General features: G+C 36.3%; 2 protein-coding genes and 1 pseudogene across 4 annotated transcripts in view; 1 reads left to right on the forward strand and 2 right to left on the reverse strand.

Annotated features, from left to right (window-relative positions):
- LOC115991877 (disease resistance protein RGA2-like) overlaps positions 1-21,348 on the forward strand; it is a 55,785-nt gene that overhangs the window by 5,585 nt on the left and 28,852 nt on the right. The gene's annotated exons all lie outside the window — the stretch shown is intronic.
- On the reverse strand, positions 1,714-20,304 carry LOC115991878 (serine/threonine-protein phosphatase 7 long form homolog). The gene is made up of 8 exons (XM_031115855.1): positions 20,257-20,304; positions 19,228-19,293; positions 18,387-18,498; positions 16,642-17,399; positions 16,190-16,280; positions 15,678-16,076; positions 15,442-15,592; positions 1,714-2,004 (listed from the first exon to the last, which is right to left on the reverse strand). Exons 3-8 carry the CDS (start codon positions 18,495-18,497, stop codon positions 1,952-1,954), a joined length of 1,563 nt encoding a protein of 520 aa, XP_030971715.1. The 5' UTR covers position 18,498; positions 19,228-19,293; positions 20,257-20,304; the 3' UTR covers positions 1,714-1,951.
- Positions 4,807-14,473, reverse strand: LOC115991879 (annotated as a pseudogene).

Genomic DNA, 21,348 nt, shown 5'->3' on the forward strand with positions numbered 1-21,348 from the left:
TGAGTTTGATACCTAAGATAGTAGTCTTTTTACCATAAATTATTTCAAGATATATTTGTTTAAGATTTGTAACAGAGATTTCAATGGATAACTGGTTGGTATATAATATTTTTGTTCATCATAAGTTATTTGAATGGGTTTTGAAAGTCATGCCCCTAGAATGATTTAGAATTTTCAAAGAATATGAAATTGGTAATTACTATTTTTGTAAGATTACTAAAGGTGAGTATATGCAAATTTGGTTGAGGTTAGTATTGTTGGCATTTCATACGCAAAGTTTTGTGATTGATGTTGATTGAGCGTTATAAATTTGTCACTAACACAATTGCACTTGATGATCTATAGGTTGACAATGATCTATATAAATATATACTACGGTGGACCCCTTAGCAATGCCAACCCTTATGATGGAGTCTCATTTCAAGGTCCGGGTATCCAGTGCTACTATATGATGATACGCCGTAAGCTAAAGACCCTGAATGAGCTGAAAGTAAAAATTATGGAAGAGTTGCAAGTGAACCCTGCTTTGCATGACATACATATTACTTCCCGTTCTCCATATGAAGTCCTCAATCAATGCATTAATTACAGATATATGGCGATAACAGAGGACAAACATGTGAAATTCATGTCTAGTAAGATGGACAAATGGAAACAAGCAGCAGATTTTGAGTTATACGTCACTTTGGAGCCTCGTGCAGAAGTCGGCGTAGAGGACGAAATTGTACAAACAACTACATCTCTACAGTTTGCAGTCCTAGATGATCAATGCACCACATTAGGAGGCTATACACCCCCTTTTCAAGAGACACCAGTAACAATTGAGAGCGAACCTGGAAATAGATATGAAGATCAATTTTGTACACATCGAGGTGAATCCTCTACAGTTCCAGTAGTTGAAGATGAAGATGAAGACGAAGACTGTTCTGGGGAAGATGGTGAGGATAGAGATGAGTATGAAGAGAGGATTGACGATGGTGACTTTGACAGGGGTCTTGATGACCATGAAATTACTCACATTCCTCATGTTGATGATATGGCTGAATGTGATGAAGATGATGAGGACGCTAATGCTAGAGTTCAGCATGTTACAAATACGACCCTTGTTTATGAACCTCCTGCCTCATCATTTTATGAAAATACTTGGGAAAATATGGTTGATCCTGAAGTTGGTCAGCAAGCATTTGGTTCTTGGAATGCAGACATGAATTTTGCGAAAGGGTTGATTTTTGCTAATAAAGATGCGGTGAGACGTGCATTAACAATTTACGCCGCAAAGCATAACAGAAACTTTGTGACTAGTAGGTCGACCACAAGTAGACTGTCTGTGAAATGCAGCGATGAATCATGCATGTGGTACGTTGGGGCAGTTGTGAAGCCTGAACTCGGACTATGGATGGTCACATCTTATAGGGGTCCTCATAGTTGTATGCCCCTTGCCACAGCCCTTGATGGTAGAATGATGGATTGTAATTTTCTAGTAGAAGAATTTGTTCCATTGTTGAAAGAGAAACACACGGCAACAATTTATCACCTCAGACATTTCATTAAAGGGAAGTATTATGGGCATATTCTTTCTTACTATAAGATATGGGATGCGAAACAACGAGGTATTGCAAAGATATTTGGGGATTGGGAAGAGTCTTACCAAAGGTTGAGAAAGTTATTGTTTGCATACTGGGATCAAGAACCTGGCACATGTTTCTGGTTTCACACCATACCTAGGGACGAGTTCGGTGATACAATATTGCGCTATATATTTTGGGCTTTCGCTCCATGCATTGCAGGATTCAGACATTGTAAGCCAGTGATCAGTATTGATGGGACCCATTTGTATGGTAAATATCGAGGGGTGTTGTTAATTGCAATGGCCACCGATGCCAACAACAAGGTTTTGCCTCTTGCCTTTGCCGTTGTGGACAAAGAGTCAGGGTCTAGTTGGGGGTGGTTTTTAGAACGCCTCAGGAATGCACTGGGGGATGTGATAGCAGATAAGGACATCTGTATAATTTCTGACCGACATAAGGGTATTCAAAGTGCAATTGCAAACTGGCCTAGACATGATGATGGACGACAACGAGTAGTTCACAGATATTGCCTTCGACATGTTGCTAGCAACTTCAACACGCATTTTCAGGACGCCACTTTAAAGTCATTAGCCTTGAAAGCGGGATATGCTACTCAGGAATCTAAATTTGAGTTGTACATGCAACCTATCAAGGAAGCTGAGATCGAGGCCCTTAGGAAGAAACGGAGAACCGAGCGGCAGGAAAGTGAACCCGACTCATCCATCATGCCATACACATATCTAATGAACGAGGATCTAGACAAGTGGACCCAACTACATGATGGTGGATACCGTTATGGGGCTATGACAACCAATGTCTCGGAGTGCTTCAATGGAGTACTCAAAGGTGCCCGTGGCCTACCCATTGCTGCAATGGTTGAATTCACTCATTGCAAACTTGTTGCGTATTTCCATGATCGACACAAAGAAATTACTCATGATCTCTCATGCGACAAGGTATGGACTAAATATGCCTTAAAAATCTATGGACACAACCTACAAAAATCAATTTCACACCAACTAAGACCGTTTCATAATCTGAATGGTATATATCAAGTAATTACTTCATACAACATCTATAGCTCTGGAGGGGGAAACCATAGTTATGAAGTAAATGTAATGGCCAGAACATGTGGTTGTGGAAAGTGGCAAATGAAAAAGATCCCTTGTTCACATGCAATTAAAGCTCTTCAGTACTTGGGGCAAGATGCGACTGCATATATTGACCCATGTTATAGTTTGGTGAACGCCATTCACACCTACTCACATGCATTTGTGGTGCCAAAGTCAGATTCATTGTGGAGGGATGTGGATGGTCCAAAGTGGGTGCCTGACCCAAAACTGTTGCGGGGCAAAGGTCGACCTGTGACGTCTAGGATACGAAATGAGATGGATGGGGTCCGGCGAGAACCGGGAAGCCGGAGGCCAGATTCTGACTTGAGGGAGATTCAGCAAAAGCAGAGCTGTGGACTGTGTCATCAACATGGGCATAACCGTAGAAGATGTCCGCTTTCTTGTGGGGCTTCGACAAGCAGTAATAATCCAAACTAGGTAAGTGATGCTTTTATATAAAATGCCATGATTGTATCAATTAGCCAAGTTGCATAGATTAGTACGTATGTTTTGGGTTTTGGTATCTAACAACAATATTTGAATTTTTGCCAGGCATGCAAATACTCGAGTTTGGAATGGCATTGTAGATGTCAATTGGGGTTCTCTTTATTATGTATTTGAACTTACTACTGGGTTGTATCCACACAATTATTATTTTGTTTGTCACTGAATGAACTTGTAATCGAAGTATTTTATATCCAATGTACCTGTTTCTAGATTGTGATATTATGACTGTTTAATTTTGTCTTTCAATTTTAAATCCCCACAATTTTGTAGTTTATATTGCTTACTACTCACTAGTTTAATTGTGATGATTGAATTAACTTACTGAAATGAACTTTAAACAGTACATATATATCCAGGCCAGGAACAAATTTTGTCAGAGTGATGTGTGACTTGGACGGTTAATTTTCAATGAATTAAAGGTAGCACTGTACCAAACTTCAACTTCAAACCTTACAGTTACAGACTACAGGACAAGCTAAATGGAGAATTGGGTTTTGGGAATCTCCATCCCCTTTTTCATATATGAACTAGTCTTGGCCTTGTTAATAGAATCTTTCACAATGTGATAAAGTGAAAGAACACCTATTGGCTATTGCTTAATATTGTCTTTTCTCAGCTGGACGGTACCACTGCCACATGGAGAAGAAGGGACAGCCATCGAGGTCAAGTAGAAAGCAATAAAAAAAAATTCAAGTTATCTCAGTAGAACTACTACCTTACTAAAGCCGCTGCCATAGACAAATAAAGTACGTAAAAACAAGATGAAAGAAATGATCCATATGCTAGCAGGACAGGTTGTGGTACTAGACCAAATTAGATGTGTTCAACAAGTGGGTGGTCCTTTTCTTTCCCAATATCCCTGGAAAATATTTTGTTTCTTCCCCTAATGTTTCATTGTAAATTTTAAGGTTGTTTTTTTCCTCCTATTATAGTTAATTATAGAAGACCAAAAAGAGAAATGGCAAGAGAGCTCCACGTAAATGCAATAGCCTCATTATTTAGGTAAAAAAATAAAAATAAAAATTTATTTTATTTTTTTGGGGAGAATATTATTTGTAAGGGTTCTTTTGCTCCCAAAAAAAAAACATAAAAAGCCTTTATTGAACCCAATGTTCACAATTCTTAACTATGATTTTTCCTGAATGCTATAGACACACACACATCCTTCCCTTCCCCTTCAAGGGGTAATATATATTGTCAATGAATTATCAACCCTTTGATTATTCGTGCTTTGAGCATTGATGCTACAACTTCCAATTGAAGCTTGGTCAGTACCATCAGTGCAATCATGCTCATTCATCAAAAAACAACCAAAATGAGAAACAATAAACACCCCAAGGAAACACTTATTTCTGAAGACACTCGTAGGAAATTTCCCACCTCAACATCCATGCAAACCCGACTATGCATTTATCTAGTGAACAGATTATTGTCTATCAAATATATCAATTACAACCTCCCATTTGTCTGATTTTTTTCTCCATTTTAAACATTGGTTATTTTATAAGGAAAAAATAAATTCTAACAATTTGTGATTGATAGAAGCATCAATGGAACAGAAAAGGTGAAATAGATGACTTTCATTTATCAAATTAGTATCATTTCGGTAAATCTCAACATAATTTAAAAGCTGTACATAGAAAAATCCTTGTACAAGCTATGCAATTCACATACAAAGCATTACGCAAACCAACATACTGATTATGAAGAGGCTATACGATCATACATAAGATCTAGCTAAATCCAATCCATTTAACCAAGGATGGAACAAAGTGACAAATTACATATAAAAAACAATCAAATTATATAGCCAAAATGGATAGATGCTACACAGCTACACTATTGTTGCTTATAGTAGCCACTTTGCTTATATACCTTACTTTCTCACTATGGTACCGCTCCATCAACTCTTGAAAAGAATGTTTGTTGTTGATGGACTACTCTATATCAGCAAATGATGATGCACAGGCAATGAACTCCTTCACACGCTCTTGAAAAGGTGTATAATGAACTAATAGACGATCCAAAACGATAAAAGTAGATTCCACCACTTGTGTCATGGACTCGTGTTGAAGCGGATTCATTGATTCAAGATGGGTAAGAAGCTGATTTTGAAGAGGCAACACTGTCTGCTCAAGCACATCCACGTTTAAAGTTGTTACGCTACCTTTACAACACTGTCTGCTCACTTGTTGTCCCTATGACCATAAGTTTCTTCCCCTGACAACAAAGCACACAAAATGAACTAGTAATGAGAACTTCAGGAAGGTCAGAAAATTATCATTCATCAAGTCAGATATCACAAAACTACTAAAGGAAAAACATGTCCCAAAGATATCAGAAAATATCACACATAAGGCTGTCGATGAATGCTCTTTGTACAGCCAGTGATGGTGACAATATGGAGCTGAATAATCCCAAACAATAGACCAGACCAACTTCCGCCACTACATCAAATAGCATTAGGATTTTATGCATACATGTAGCTCCCAAAAAAAGAGTACATAAGGGATAGAACCCGTGCTCATCCTTTCACTCAGTTATGGGGGAGGAGATCCCAGATCTTAGCTACGCTTTCAAAATTTGTAATCTACAATGAATTCAGTGTTTTTTTTTTTTCCCTCATTCATGCTAGGTAAGACTCAGCGAAGTTGTATGTGTCTAAGAGGGGTTTGAAGAGTGGAGACTACATTTTCAATATGGCACTAGAAAGATAGCATGACCATAGTTCAGAAAGAAAATATAACAATTTTAAAAGTGGATTTCACAATTGCTACCACTTTGAAACCATTGACATCTTTGTGAACAATTTATATCTAATTCTATAGGTTTTGTAACTACCAACATGCATAACACATGCACTACAGTTGGTAATAAAGAGGGAATTTCCATACTGCCTATGATCCAAATCATACATGATACATCAACCAAAATATTTTGAACCTGAGGTGTAAAAATAATAATAATATTAACCTTCATATAATAATAATAATATATGATGTGACCCAAAAAAGTACTGCATTTACATCACAGGGAAGGAGGGTGGTTACAAGATTGTGAATTGGTAAAAAACATCGAGGACTCAATTGGTTGGAAGTTATTTCTCCCTGTTCAAAAATTGGAGATTTTCAGTGAAAGTAGTCTTTTGGGAAGTTTATTCAAGTAGAAAAAATTTCCTAGTGAAAAGTTTTATTTCTTAAGTGCTGCTAAATCAAATATTTACCTCAACAGATGGTGAACCACCCAATGCAGAACATCTTATGTCATTTATTTGCCCATCAATTTATCAATATTCACTTCTAGATTTAGTGTATCTTATCATACCTGACATATCTTGAAAAGGTGAATAGAATCCTATGAGTTACACTCAATTCAGATATAAACAAAGGGTCTAGTTAACGGGTGCCCTTTGGACATTTGTTAATGGACCAATTTAATACTCATTTTTTATATCACTTTTATGGAAAATATAAAAAGTTGTCAAAAAAATTAAGTACTTTTTCTTTTCCCATTAAAAGTATTTATAAATGTTTTCTAAACCAATGCCTTTAGAGCATCCATTAACTTTTCCTATAAAAATATATATCCACCCCTTGCAATTATACAATTTGAATAAAGAATTATTCTTCATGAAATTCACTGATAATAATATAATAGGAAATTGTAAGAACAGTCCAGCCAATAAAGACAAAGAACAACGAAAAACCTTTGGAGGAAGCCGCTTGAGTAGGACCAGTAGTGTCTGAGAGATTATATTTGAAAAACGAGGCCCAATGGCAACATACTCCAATAACCTGCATCAACAATTACAGTAAAATCATCTAAGGAACTTCTTCATTATCATTAATAGATGAAAAACGTGCTGGAGAAAAGCAGTACAGCTTCATTCAATTCACATCAGTAGATTTACCTTTCAATGTCATCAAGAACGATGATGCTTAGCGGTGACTTGTATGCATCCTCAAATACCTGTTAAAGAATATCATTATAAATAAGTCTTCAAAATTTCCTCCCAATCACATAAACTAAAGAAAAACATTAAAAAGTATATATATTTCTAGTGTAAATAGACAATAAATAATTGATAACTCTGCAAGTGCAGTATAAACTTGTCTTAGATACATCAAATCTCAATTTAGACTTGGAACTGGTTCTATCACATAAAGGAGGGAAAAAAATCTTTTAAAATGCAACCAAGAATGGTCAAAGTCTTTGGACCTGTTTGGTAAGTGAAACCAGTTTTCAGTTTTCAAAAGGTTTTGCAAAATTGTGTTTCAATACATGCTTTCTCAACCAAAACAAAACTTGGTCTGTTTGGCATGAGATTTTCACTCAAAAACTGGTATTAATACTCATCTAATAAAAATTTATCACAAACCAGCCTCAGTTCTAAACTGAGATCTGACGCAAACACACAAAGGGAGGAACAAGAGAAAAACAGAGAGGAGGAGGGGTCAGATTTGGATACCCAGATCTGACGCCACAGCAACACTTGGGATGGTGCTCCACCGCCATCACTGAGAGTTCTATGGTGTGTGTGAGAGAGAGAGAGAGAGACAGACAGAAACAGAGGAGAGAGAAATCAGGTTGAGAGGGAGAGATCAGAGAGAGGGAGAGAGAAAGAGAGGAATACGTAAGAACAAAATTTATTATCTTAATAATAACTTTGAAAACTGTTGCTCGAGGTGTTCTCAAAATTCAGCACTTGAATCCTCTAAAGTGAAGTCAGATTAAAGACTCCTTGCAAAATATTGTTACCAAACAATTAGATACTAGAAACTATAATTTAAAAACTGCTTCCAAACGGGCCTTTGCATTTGACAAACCTTGACAATCTGTGCACACTTAGTGCTTTCGTGAAGACCAATCATTGATTCTGCTGAGACCTACCCAAAACATGGCAAAATTTAGAAATAGGTATAAATGGAAGGGACAGTAGAAGAGACTGCAAAAATTCCTTCAAAGTAACAAGATAGATATCCAAAATATAGGGCAGGGAGCTTACTATCTTGACATATGGAAAATCACTGTCAATGCCAACAGTAGCTGCTAGTGCGGTTTTACCACTGTCCAAAAAGGGTAAGATTCAAAAAAGATGCAATTAACAAAGTCAATTAAAATAGAGAAACCATGCATACCTGCCACTTGGGCCTTCCAGAAGACAAGTAACAAGCGGACCTTCATCTATCATTCCTAGAGACCAAAACATTGCAACAATTTAAACATTCAACACATGGTCAAAAGTATTTGTATAATAAAGTAAGAAACAATTTAAGAATCACTGCAACTTTTTCAAAGAGATCAATTTTGGACACATTAAACAGCATCCCCCCCACCCCCCAAAAAAAAAAAAATCATATCCTTAAGTTTCACCACTAACAGTTGGTTGTAACATAGAAAATCATTAAGGGTGTGGTTTCTTGGGGCTAGGTGTAAGGGAGATATTAGATTAAATTGAATTATAAATCATTTGGTACTTTAATTTTCTAAGATCCACACAACTGCAATACCTTTTCATGAGTTTGACTATCCAAGCCAGCCTAAAAAATGTTCTAGTATGGATTATGTTCTCAATATATTATAAATTTATATATATATATATATATATAGACACACACAACTCCAATCAAAACCTGGAGGCAAATATAATTTAGATATAATCGTGTCTCCATTTAACAGTCACTTCAGCCATATAATAGATGAATAAGTAGATATCATAAGCATATCTCACTAATGGACATACCAAGCTCTTGAAGGTTCACATCAGGAGCAAGAAAAGAACTCTCTTTCATCTTGTTTGTATGAATTTGAAGAATCTATAAGCGACCATTCTCATCAGGAAGGCTTATCTCAATTTGAACCTCCAAGCGGCCTGGTCTATAAATCAAGAATAAACAAATTAATAAATGACTTTTACAGTAATTACACATGCACCCAACAGTTTTTGAATCCATGATCTCACCCTCCACCTCGCATTTTGCAAGGAAGGGCAGTTTGAACTAGAGCTCATTGGCAGGAATAAATAAATAAAATTTATTGGACTTTGATTTAGAGTCCAACGTTGACTAGTAGTTGCTACAACCTACGCACATCAATGTTAACTAGTAGTTGCTATCCATGCTTTTCATGACATAAAACAATTTAAGGTTGCATGGACAGTTACGCAACACAGAAGAGGGAGAGAAACAGACCTTAAAAGGGCCTCATCAAGTAAATCTTTTCTGTTTGTCATTCCAATAAGCAAGACATTATTTAAAGACTCCACACCATCAATCTGAAAAGTAAATAGTCTTTTAGTTATTAGCAGAGAATCACTCTGATTTGCAAGATTGTAAAAGCAATTGAACCTCTAACTAACCTTTGTAAGAAGCTGGTTCACAATACTGTCACGAACACCTGTACAATCTCTAGTTGAACCTCTTGACTGCAAATGCAAAATGAGAACATGCATTGAGCTCTTTCCATTTGCTAAAAAACTTGGATTACATAACCAGACAACCTTAAATCTAAAAATTGACATTGTTTCTTTGACATATTAAACAATGCAAACCTCCGGTGGAAATCTAACCATGTAGGTGTTACCAATGTGTTCTTGTGCTGTAGCTTTTAAAATCATACTAATAATAGCATGTTCGCTTAGAGGTCAAGAAGGGAACTAGGATTCAAGTTAATATATACATAAACATATATAAATATATTTTATGTCCAAAGGCCTACTCATCTACAACTCTTAGCACTATGTCAGTTAGGCTGATTCTTTGACTCTTAATACTCATTCTTGGAATGTCATTATTGTTCATTAAGACAACATAAAGAGTTATGAAACTATACCAAGCATTTCTAACCGCATAAGGAAGTTAATCTATAGATTCCGCACACCTTAGATATTCAAATAAATGACACTCCAGGACATTCAAGAACAATAGATTCAGTCAGAGGAAAATGCTAATTAACTAACTATAAATACATGCATATATATATATATATATGTGTGTGTGTGTGTGTGTCAATCAAAAGCAACAAATTGATGTCACTATCAATCTACTGGCAGGGGGAAAAAAAAAACGTTAACAAATATTTGAAGAATCATGTACCTTACAAATAGCATCAATTTCATCAAAAATTATGACATGCAGATCACTTTGGTCCCCTGAAAAGGAAAAGAACATGATGGCATTAGTGATCACCAAAAGACCAACCTAGGAATACGCCTGCTATATCTCCCTTACCTCGAGCTCTTTGATCATTCTCAGCATCAGCAAATAGATCCCTAACATTCTTTTCAGTTTCACCAAGTTATTTGTTCAAAACTTCAGGGCCGTTAACAATCTGTAACAATTTGTCACAAAAAGGGTAAAAAATAAAAAAGATGGTCCATAAACTGCAAGAATAGATTTTCACCATCTTATAGAATGTGAAGCATAGAATACTTATAATTTATTTGTTTTTATAAGTAATATAAATTTTATTGATAAAAAATTACTTCATCATCACAATGATGAACGTTAAGTAATTAAAACAGCATAGAATACTAATAATAATTTGTTGCTATAATAGAAAGAATTCAGACATGTTTAGTTAGCTTTGGAACCCGAAAACAATGTTCCAGCATCAAAATGAAAAGTATGCACTAGCAATTGAGCATGTGCTCAAATGAAAATTGAACACACCAAAAGACCCAGTGACTATTGATATTTAAACCATGACATAACCGAAAGTGGATGGATGGATGTGCACTAGGTTTTATGTTGCAAGAAAATAAAATAGAGATGACGTTGCCTGCCTTCTCATATAAGATATATCTTCATGAGATTTTGTGTCAATCATGTGCCTGAGAAGCATTTCTGCTTGACAAATTAAAGAAAAAGAGTGCGATTCATCGTGGTCATCATTTCCGGATAAATATTGTATGTCTATGGAATAAAGTTCAATGTCAGTCAAATAGTAAGTGAACTCATGGTCTATGCTTAAACAAGACTAGAAATAATCTTAAACATTTGATATTTGTTTTTTGAATTACTAAACCAATTCAACTGCAACACTACCAACCTAGAGATAGTTAAAAAGCTTCATTCTACTCAATTTTGTGCATTAGATGCTTGTTTTGAAACTTCATACACCAGTTTTAAAAGATGAACTCAAAGTCTTTAGGTCAATGAAATTATGGAATTACAATAAACAAAATGTACAGAACAAATCAATTCTTTGCTCATTGCAAAGTAAAAATGACAACGCTAAATTTTTTAATAAGATTAGCAGGCCATGTAAATGGTGGGCCAACTTATGAGCCTTGAGAAAACACTAGTTATAATTTCATCAAGGTCTAAAAATATTATCAAAATCATTTGTCTTTATACTTAATATTACTATATTGTTACTGACAAGAAACATTTATTAAAACTTTCTTTGGTTCTTACTTATAAAAAAATAAAAAACCTTTCAATGGCTCAACTCTCCCTCTCATTTACGGGGACAGGGGGAAGGTAAACAAAAAAATAAAAGAATAAAAAAAATAAAAACTCTTAATTCTGAAGATGGAAAATGATAAGGTGTTAGCCTCATAAAGCTATAAGTTTTAGCATTTGGTGAAAGACTGAAAATATATAAATAAAATTAACCATATACAAACCTTTGGTTCCCTTCCATTCAACATTTTTCCAATTTGACGAGCCATAAGTGTTTTGCCAGTACCAGGAGGCCCATAAAGCAACATACCCTTCACATGCTTAATCCCCAATCTAGAAGACGAAGAAATTTCCAGGTAAGAGCATGTTATGGAAATAAAACAGACTAGAAGAATTAATGCATAAATGACAAATACGGTATATTACTTATTTGTCACATGGGGAGGGAAAACACGCGAAGCGTAGGCTCTTCGAAATATATCTGCAAACTCTGCACTTAGACCACCTATACCAAGTGATTGAAGATTAAACTCCTTCTGCCTGAAGATGTTGCTACTGGCTGCCTCACGCTGATTGACTATCTGTAAGTCAAAATATAAGTTACTGAATTTAATTTTTGACATCAAGTTGATCAGCCTATAATTACTCTGAGCAACTGTGATCTGTATAAACGCTTATTAGGCTACACTGATCATGTTATGTTCAACAGAGGAAGAGGTAAATAATTAAGGGGAGATGCAAGTGTAAAAGAGATTTTGACTGATTTGACATGGCAGCACCTTCTCCAGCATGCATTAAGCATGAAAGAAATATCAGGTACAGAATCCACCAATCTAATAGCATTGATTTGTTAATTATGCAAACAAACAAATGATGAAAGAATTTTTGAATTTGTTGTTAGGCTTTGTTTTTTACTTTGCTTATTTTGCTTCTTTTTTAAGCAAATAAAGCCACCACAAATACGGTATATGGTATAGGCATATACTAAACCAACACTACATTCATAGAGCTGATGAATGTTAGTTCCTTTTCTCTATGATATCCAAACAAGGAAATTAATATTCGGTGGGAGTTTAAATAATGGAACGATAAACCCCATCATTTTAGATTTTCCGTAAAATATGAATTCCTTTATCTAAAGCCAATATAAAGGAAAATATATTCAATCACAAGACCAAGGGCTTCATTTAAGTTTTGCTAACCTCATCAAAAGTTAATCCACCAATTTTTGAGACACTTCCACAAAATGAAAGATCAACAATCTCCTTCCCTAATCCATAAATCTCAAATATCTGTGCACCACAATAACTATAAGACCAGAAACTAGTAAGTGGAGTTGCCAACATGACTGCATACATTATGAACTTAAAAAGCACAGCTGTAAACTGACCTATTTAAAACAAAAAAACATACAATGTGGACCATGTAAATCAAATAATTATTGTGGCAGAACTTATATAACTGACTACAAAATATATATATATATATATATAAATAAATAAATAATAAAAAGAGTTAATACCTAGAAAGCAATGAGATTCCCATTTTGGAAAGAATTTTGAGAAGACCGGTTTTAACAGCCTGAAATAATTAGAAACAATCAGTATAAAATAGTAAAGCAATGGAATAGAGCAACATTTTTTTCTATTGAAACCATAGATAAACCAGAAGTGGATAATTCTTAAGGTGGAACTCACTAAAATTAATCATCAAGTTTTAACGCACTTGACATAAGTGCCTGGATTGAATTGGGCCAACACACGCTATGGGAACAATATTACATGAATTGCATTAGAAAATTACAGCAAAATATTTGCATCCCTAAAATATTCCTTCTAATATTGATGTACTGACCTTGCAAAAGTTCTTTTGAGCCTGCTCAATTGTTACAGTAGGCATCTTTCCATTCCTCATCAAATTTACGGTTTTATTACTCAGACGCCACTGTCGGCATGTTTCTAGTGCCAAGTATGGACATATGGCACTGAAAAAATAATTCAAGAGATATAGTGTTAAGCATTTTCAAGATAAAAAAATAGACATAAAAGTATCAACAAGCCCAAATAATGGAATCAAGATGAAGAAGAGGATTCTGATTCAGAGTGATGTAGAACCCTCTAAGATCTTTTCATAAGACAGTTTGGTCAAGCATTAACACAACCAAACGTGCATGTAAAACAGGAACAGAAGTTAATATACATTGTTTAGCAAAAAAAAAAAAGGAGTTTCTGCTAGTAGTGAACTAGAAAAGTTTTTGTTCAATGGTCATTTAACTAAATATGATTCTTTTTAACTTAATAAATTTAACTCATGCTCACAGTAGATATAAACTCTCAATGAGCTAAAAAAAGGATTGAGATATAAAAACAAAGATAACTTCAGGATGAATACAGAGGTAAGGCGAAAGTTTTTTACCAGCACATCAGAACGGTCTGACAGAACAAGCAGTTGGGAACCATTTCGAACAGCTTCATCAGCAGCTTCACTATATATATTTAGTGTCTTTTCCAAGGAACCATCAACTCCTTTACGAATATCAAAAAATGTTGGCAAAACTTGAGGTTTCAAAGAGGGATCATTTAGCAAGGACTCAAGCTCCCCTTCATTCAGTACGGGACTGGACAAAATAACCTGCTCCATGGCAAAAAATTATAACGTGCAGTTCAAAATTTGAAAACTGAAAGCATTACATTATCATTTTACCTAAAAGTCAATTCAAATTAATTGTTAAAAACACCATTAATATGGCAGAAAGAGAGATCCTAACAAACCTGTGAAGCATTTTCAGGTCCAACCTAGAAAGAGTGAGGTGTTTTCTAAGCTAAGTGCTGATCATCACTTAGGGTCAGAAACTCCAATTCTCGAGTGTCCTCCTTTGTTTCTTGATAAACCCACATCAAATAATTAGGAATGTTTTCAAAGCATTAAAAGAATTAAATAAATAAAAAAAAAGTGATTTCAGAGAGCAAGAGAGAGAGAGAACCTCTATGGGATGCTAATCCTAATGCATTTTACGCTTATGCTGTCTCGTATAGTGTCTGGTATGTGGGGGAGGGGGTACTACATCTCCTTCGTGAGGCTCCTCACGTTGCTGCAAAGATGAAGTTACAACCAAACAATGGATTACATGAATTCCAATACCAACCATAACAGTAGTTACTCGATATTTATTACATTAAATGATTTGTCATACCGTGGGGCCAGCGTTGTGTCCTGCTTTGTGACCACCTGTCCCACAAGGAGGTGCTTTCATTGTACGTTTAGGTCGACCTTGTGGGGGTGACTGTAACCCAACAACCTGCTCATTCTCAACATGCACAGCTGGTTGTTTTGCTTGACTCCCAACAACTGCGGGGGAGGATGGTGTAGCAAATGAAATGTGAGTGCCCGTACTCATGGGATCTATATGTAGTCTAGGAGTGGGCATGAATGACATGGAGTGACTATGGGGCGGTACATGGTCTATATGACGAATGTTGTACGATGGGGATTGCGTGTGCATGACAGGAGGGGTTTGATTGAAATCAGGGCCGAGATCAAAGGATGGTGGAGTAAATGAAAGATGAGCAGGATCAAAAAATGTATGTGAGGTGTGTGAAGGGATCTCGGGGTGAAAAGATGCATGAGTAGTGGGTAGAGAGATATCTAGGTTAGAAACTACATGAGCAGTATGTGGAGGGATCTCTGGGGAAGGAGATGCATGTGGAGGTGGAGGGAACTCTGGGGCAGGAGACGCACGTGGGGGTGGAGGGAGATCTGCCCTACTGACAACCTGATGGGATGCAGCACGCTGACCATGGCTATGGCTGGCACGAGTTGAGCTCGTGCTTGGTCGTCCAGTATCTTCTGGCGCTTCTGGATTTGCCCCATCGATATTTTCCAACGGAAGTCGAGCAGTTATACGGTGAAGGCGTTCCACTGTCTTAAGTACAGCTGAAATATGGTTGTACTCAAGACTGCCTACTGTATAAAGTCTCAACAACTTCTTGTGACTGGCAACCTGAAAGTAAATAAATACAATTAGTACATCATACTGAAGTTCCTGATACGCAACAAAAATTGAAAAGAAAGGTCAAAGCAATTACCATAATAATAAGTGAAGCCGAAGTGTGGTCGACGAACCTCCAAGTCACCCTATCGTACCAATCGAAGTATGGATGAGCAGGCGACATATCACCCTCTAGTCGTGCTCCAGGACATAGAGATCGTGCTCGAGTATTCCATACTCGGATATGGCCATAATGTCTGTCCCTCCAATTCACCTCCATCTTCCCCCTCAAGTCTATGGCATGAAGGGCTTCGTCAGTATCAACATATAGGGGGGGTTCTTGTACCATCCCGAACTGACGAACAACACGGTCCGGTGTATGTTTCTCTACTAGCCAGAAACATACAAGTGGTACCCTCGCCGTCCATACATCCCTTCCGGCGACACAAAACGCAGGCAGGTGGGCTAATTCAGTTTCATATGGTTGCCACACCACCTAAAATAGTCAAATCAAAGGGCAGCACATTATGCAATGTTCCATATCTATGAGCTCTTTTACATTTATAAATACAATAGTCATAAACAATAGAATAAACACAATGTTGGTACCTGCTTTGGATGCATACAATCTAAAAGCTGACGGTACCGGACCAGACAGATTTCGGCGGGGCTATTCAAGGTGTTCACAACCCACACAGTCCTACAATTGCGAAAGAGGGAGTCAATACTTGGAATTGAGAATATGAAGTAATAAACAACAACAAATGATGGGCAATCGTAAATTTAACAGTACATACCACTAAGATTATACTAATAAATGATTATCTAAACATATGATTAGTGGTGGAGCTAAAAATTAATAAGACTTATATTATACATCAATCATAACATATGACCTCCGTGGTTGTCAAACGATATATAAAAAACATAAATAAAAATCCTATTAATGAGTCACAATTAGAAGAATATCAAGGTTAAAATTTTATTTTCTATGTCTAACAATGTGTTTAAAATTATGGATATATTTCCAATAGAGAAAATCGGTCAAGGAAGAGACTTACTTAATAGACAATGGAGAAGGTGCAAATGGTGGGCCATATGCACCATCTGGTGGGAGGTCCATCCTTGGGCACAAAAAAGGGAATCTAACCCATGCCCAATACTGAACTAGCAACAAAGCCCCACCAATCTGACTAGCACCTCTGTCGGTTGCCCTGCATAACTCTCTGTACAGCCATGCAAGGCAAGCGCTCCCCCAACTGTACTGAGGTGGATTCCGTAGGTTCCTCAGCATTTGCAACCACATTGTATGCACCCTATCACCAGACTTGTCGGCGAAAATTGTGTCTGCCAGGAGTGCTAGGATATAACACCGTGCATATTGATGCACAACCACCTCTGTTGCATCATCGGGCAACCCTTCGTCAATTTTTTCTAGTAGCTTCTTTATTTGGATCCTTTGTCCTTGAAGCGTGGTGCCAGTAGTAGCAATCCCAAGCAGACTCTGACATTCATCTTTCCATTTCAAGTCAGTTGTTCCAACAATTGCCTCACCATCGATTGGAATCCCGAAAAGAACCTCCACATCTTGTAATGTGATCGTTGTCTCACCATGTGGCAGGTGGAAGGTGTGGGTTTCAGGCCGCCATCGCTCAACGAAGGCCGTGATCAGGTTATGATCAATCTCTCTACCTGGGGTCCTATACAGCCCCTCTAATCCAACTCTCTTCACAATGTCGACGATACGATCATCCACCACTATCCGGCGTCGTTTTCGGAACTCGTCATTACGACCGCGGCATTTCAGTGGCCCTGGATCCTGCACATGATAGAACTATGGTGATGAGATGCAATATGCCATAACCTTTGTATATATGATTGTAGTTATTGATCCCAAAAAACAAAAATAAAGCAGTTATGAAGGGAGCTTAAAATATCAACCCCAAAAAGAAAAAAAAAAGAAAAAAAAAAGAAAAAAAAGCAACAACGGGAGAAAAATAAAAGGATGCAATGCATTTTATACATTTGTCTAGTAATGAAAGGCTTCCCATGCGACCAGCCTATTGCTGCCTCTAAACCAGGAAAAGTCAAAAGGCTTCTTAAAGCTATTTCATTAATTTAAGAAGCTTTAAGTAACTATCTTGGAATTTGGTTGTATTTCGTTGTCATAGTTGCTGATTTGTGTTTGTTTTCCCTTAAGCTCTGTTGTTGTCCAACCCTTGAATTTACTTAACTAAGTATTTTAATGCAAGTAAGAAACTCAAGTGAAAAGGGTCCTTAAGGATTTTATTTGATTTATGACAAAAGCTTGTCTTCAATATGATTCATTAAGCTAGGTTTGTTACACAAGTTGTAATTCCAAATGGATTCCTAAATATAAACTTCTATGTTTTGCTTTTGGAACCTAAGGATCATATCCGTTTGACATGATATGGAAAATAAACAACCTAAATAGAGGAAAGTAAAAGAAACTAGAGGCAAAGGCTAGTGTTCTCAATAATAACAATAAAAATTACTGCAACAACCACAACCTGAACAACTTCTTGCCAAGCAACAATAAAATTATCACAGGTCACATTGCTTCAAACAAAAATAACTCTTATGAACCTAGGATTGCTTTGTTCATGTACACCCACACTAACAGTCAACCAATCTAACTTAACCCAACTAATGCGCATGACCATGCATTGAAAGTTAGTAATACCATTGACACTTAAAATTTCAGAAATGGGAAGAAAAAAAAAATCAACATAATGTAGAAGGATAAGATGAGAATATTCAGCAGGTGGTCGGTTTTAATTTTTACCTTGCCTTCCCAAACAGCGCACGCTCGATGTGTTTTTATAAACCTTAACACCGAATCGTCAGCGGGCCCAGGACCAAACTCATCAGGGAGCTGAGCAGGAACAGCAGCCATACTGCACGAAGTTTAGGGAGTCAAGAGTAATATAATCACATGTTAAATTGGCAAAGAAAGTGATGAACAAGAAAATGATTCAGTTTATTTTGACAACAAGCAGATGGTCCTCTTTACTCATAAAATTATTTTGGGCTACAATGAAGTTTTACAAAAGGTGACAAAAAGAATGAAGGAAAATCATATCTGCGTTGATTAATTTGGGCTACCCACATAGTTGGCCCTACTATTTTCCCTCCTACCAAATGGACCCTACAGTTACGTGCTACATAAAAGATCTGAAAAAATTAAAAAGGGGGGAGGAGTTTGTGGGGTGGGTTCTGAAAAGACTTTCTAAAATTGATTGTCTGAACTCACAACAAAACATCCAAACCAGGGTACAATGGTGAACAAAGCCTTTACCCTACCACCCCAACACAAGTAGGTACGAAAAATCTCATTTCTACACTTCATCCTACCAAACATAATGTAAGAAATCATAAAATCATTTCAACATTGCAGCATTGCCTGTGTAGATTCATGTGAAAACTATGCAGAAGAAGTGAAGAACCCAGATGTTAAAAATAAGACAATATAATGCAAAATTTAAATACCAGGACAAAAAATAAATAAATAAATAAATAAAAAATCTTCAATAACAGCAATGTATATAGTAAAGCAAATGAACAAAGGTAACAAAGCAAACATGGCAGCCAAGATTTGAAATGCAGCAACATAGTAGAATCATTACCTGCAATATCACTATGCAACTACCTTCTCTAAAAGCTTATGTTGTGAAGCCTTTTCAAGCCTATTCCTGCAAGGTATAAAATGCAATTAGCACCTCAAATATGTATATATATGGATGAACATCATTTCTATGCTTATATAAAGAAGGAAGAAAGGAAAATAAATTTCTAGATAGACATTTTAATATATATGATGAATTTCATATTGTAATATTTAGGAGAGCCTTTTTTTTTATAAGAATAATTTTATTGAAAAAAAGACTACATACAAAAAGCACAAAGCAGCCAAAACAATACTATTATAAACAGTATAATAAATTGATGCACAAGGTAACTACATGACACCAATTAAACATCTAACACGTCTACATTCATAACACTATCTAATGTTTCCAACCCAATTTTCCATTTTACAAGACGTTTAAACTTAACAACATATTATGCTATACTTGGAGCCAACATCCATCTTAGAAGATGCCAACCAGTTTGAATGTTTAGGATGACAATATCAGCATTCAGCACCTCTATCAGGCAAATTACTTCAACCACCATATAAAAACATAATAAAGGAATCGCAAAGTACACACATATACAAATACTTAAATCATGCTCTGAGGTACAAGTCATAATAAAATAGATTCTATTCATTTAAACATTTCTTCAAACATATAGTACTCATACTTTATACAAGAATACACAGATAATTTTCTCAAGCATGAACCGTTTCTAACACATGACAAATCAACATAATGAAACCCCATATTAATTTGATGATAGATCGTAGTAGAAACATGATCCAAGGCTATTCATTATTTTGGTACACAACAAAAACCAAAACTCACCACTCAACCAATGCTTTCGCTGAGATAAAAACTCCAAAAAAAAAAAATTCTTTAACATAAGACTCAAACTTTTCTTACTAATTTTCTTTTGCTTTCCTGCAGTTTCTCGGCTGCCAAACAGAGGGAAAGCCCAATACTTGACATTAAAAAGTTGGAAAATAAGAAATCGGTGAAGTAATAGAAACGTACCTAAATGGAAATTGTTTGTGAAAACCAGACGGCGACGGGAAGTCAGAGACCGGAGCGAGATGGAGGGCCGACGGCGACGGAGCTCAAGAGAGGGAATCAATGCGATGGAACGGCGACGGAGCTGAAGAGAGGGATGAGTGCGACGGAACGGCGACGGAGCTGAAGAGAGGGATGAGTGCGACGGAACGGCGACGGAGAAGGACGGAGCTGAAGAGGACTGAGAGTGAGAGAGAGAGAGAGAGAGACAGAGTTTTTTGAGTGATGCACTGTGAGTGTGGGAGGGAATGAGAGTTTTTTGAACTAAAGAGTTTTTTTTGAGAGTACTGTAAGTGTGGGGAGGACTGAGTTTTTTTGAGACTGTTTTGAATGAGAGTTTTTTTTTGAGTTTTGTTGAGAGACACGTGTGGCAAAAGAATAGAAATCAAGTCCAACGGACTTGATTTCTGTGTAGAGAAACCAAGTCTTAGACTCGGTTTTTATACATACAAACCGAGTCTAATAGACTTGTTTTTTAAACACAGAAATCGAGTCCAATGGACTCGATTTCTATGTGTAAAAACCGAGTGTATTGAACTCGGTTTGTATGCATAGAAATCGAGTTTATTTAACTCGATTTCTATGTGTAAAAACCGAGTTTGTTGGACTCGGTTTGTAAGCATGGAAATCGAGTTTATTTAACTCGATTTCTGTACGCCCATTTCCCACGTCAGTCACTGCAAAAAAGGAAAATCGAGTATTCTAAACTCGATTTTACAACCCACAAATCGACTCCAATAAACTCGAATTGTTAGAAACCAAAATAGTTTGAAACGTTGGCTAACTAATGATATTGTTTAGATTTTATAGTTATTTTCTAAAAAAATCCTGTAATATCCTTTTGTTCTTGATTTCAATTCCCTTTTTTTATTGGCTTGCTTGTTATTTGAGCTATATATTATTTGTTATTTTTTCTTTGATTTATTACTAATTCATGTGATTAATTTTAACCATCTTGATAAAAAGATGTTTTTGCATTTGCCATTTTGGTGAAATAAAAAAATTAAACCCTAAATACGTTCCTACTATTCCATGTTAATGTCAATATTGTCTCCC

The sequence above is a fragment of the Quercus lobata genome, chromosome 5 (assembly GCF_001633185.2).
Source record: "Quercus lobata isolate SW786 chromosome 5, ValleyOak3.0 Primary Assembly, whole genome shotgun sequence".
NCBI lineage: Eukaryota > Viridiplantae > Streptophyta > Magnoliopsida > Fagales > Fagaceae > Quercus > Quercus lobata.

Coding starts and splice junctions, on each gene's coding strand:
- LOC115991878 (XM_031115855.1), bottom strand. CDS start 18,497: ATGGCTGCTGTTCCTGCTCAGCTCCCTGATGAGTTTGGTCCTGGGCCC. Junction 16,077..16,189: donor ATTGTATGCATCCAAAGCAG/GTACCAACATTG, acceptor TGACTATTTTAG/GTGGTGTGGCAACCATATGA. Junction 15,593..15,677: donor CGGCTTCACTTATTATTATG/GTAATTGCTTTG, acceptor ATTTACTTTCAG/GTTGCCAGTCACAAGAAGTT.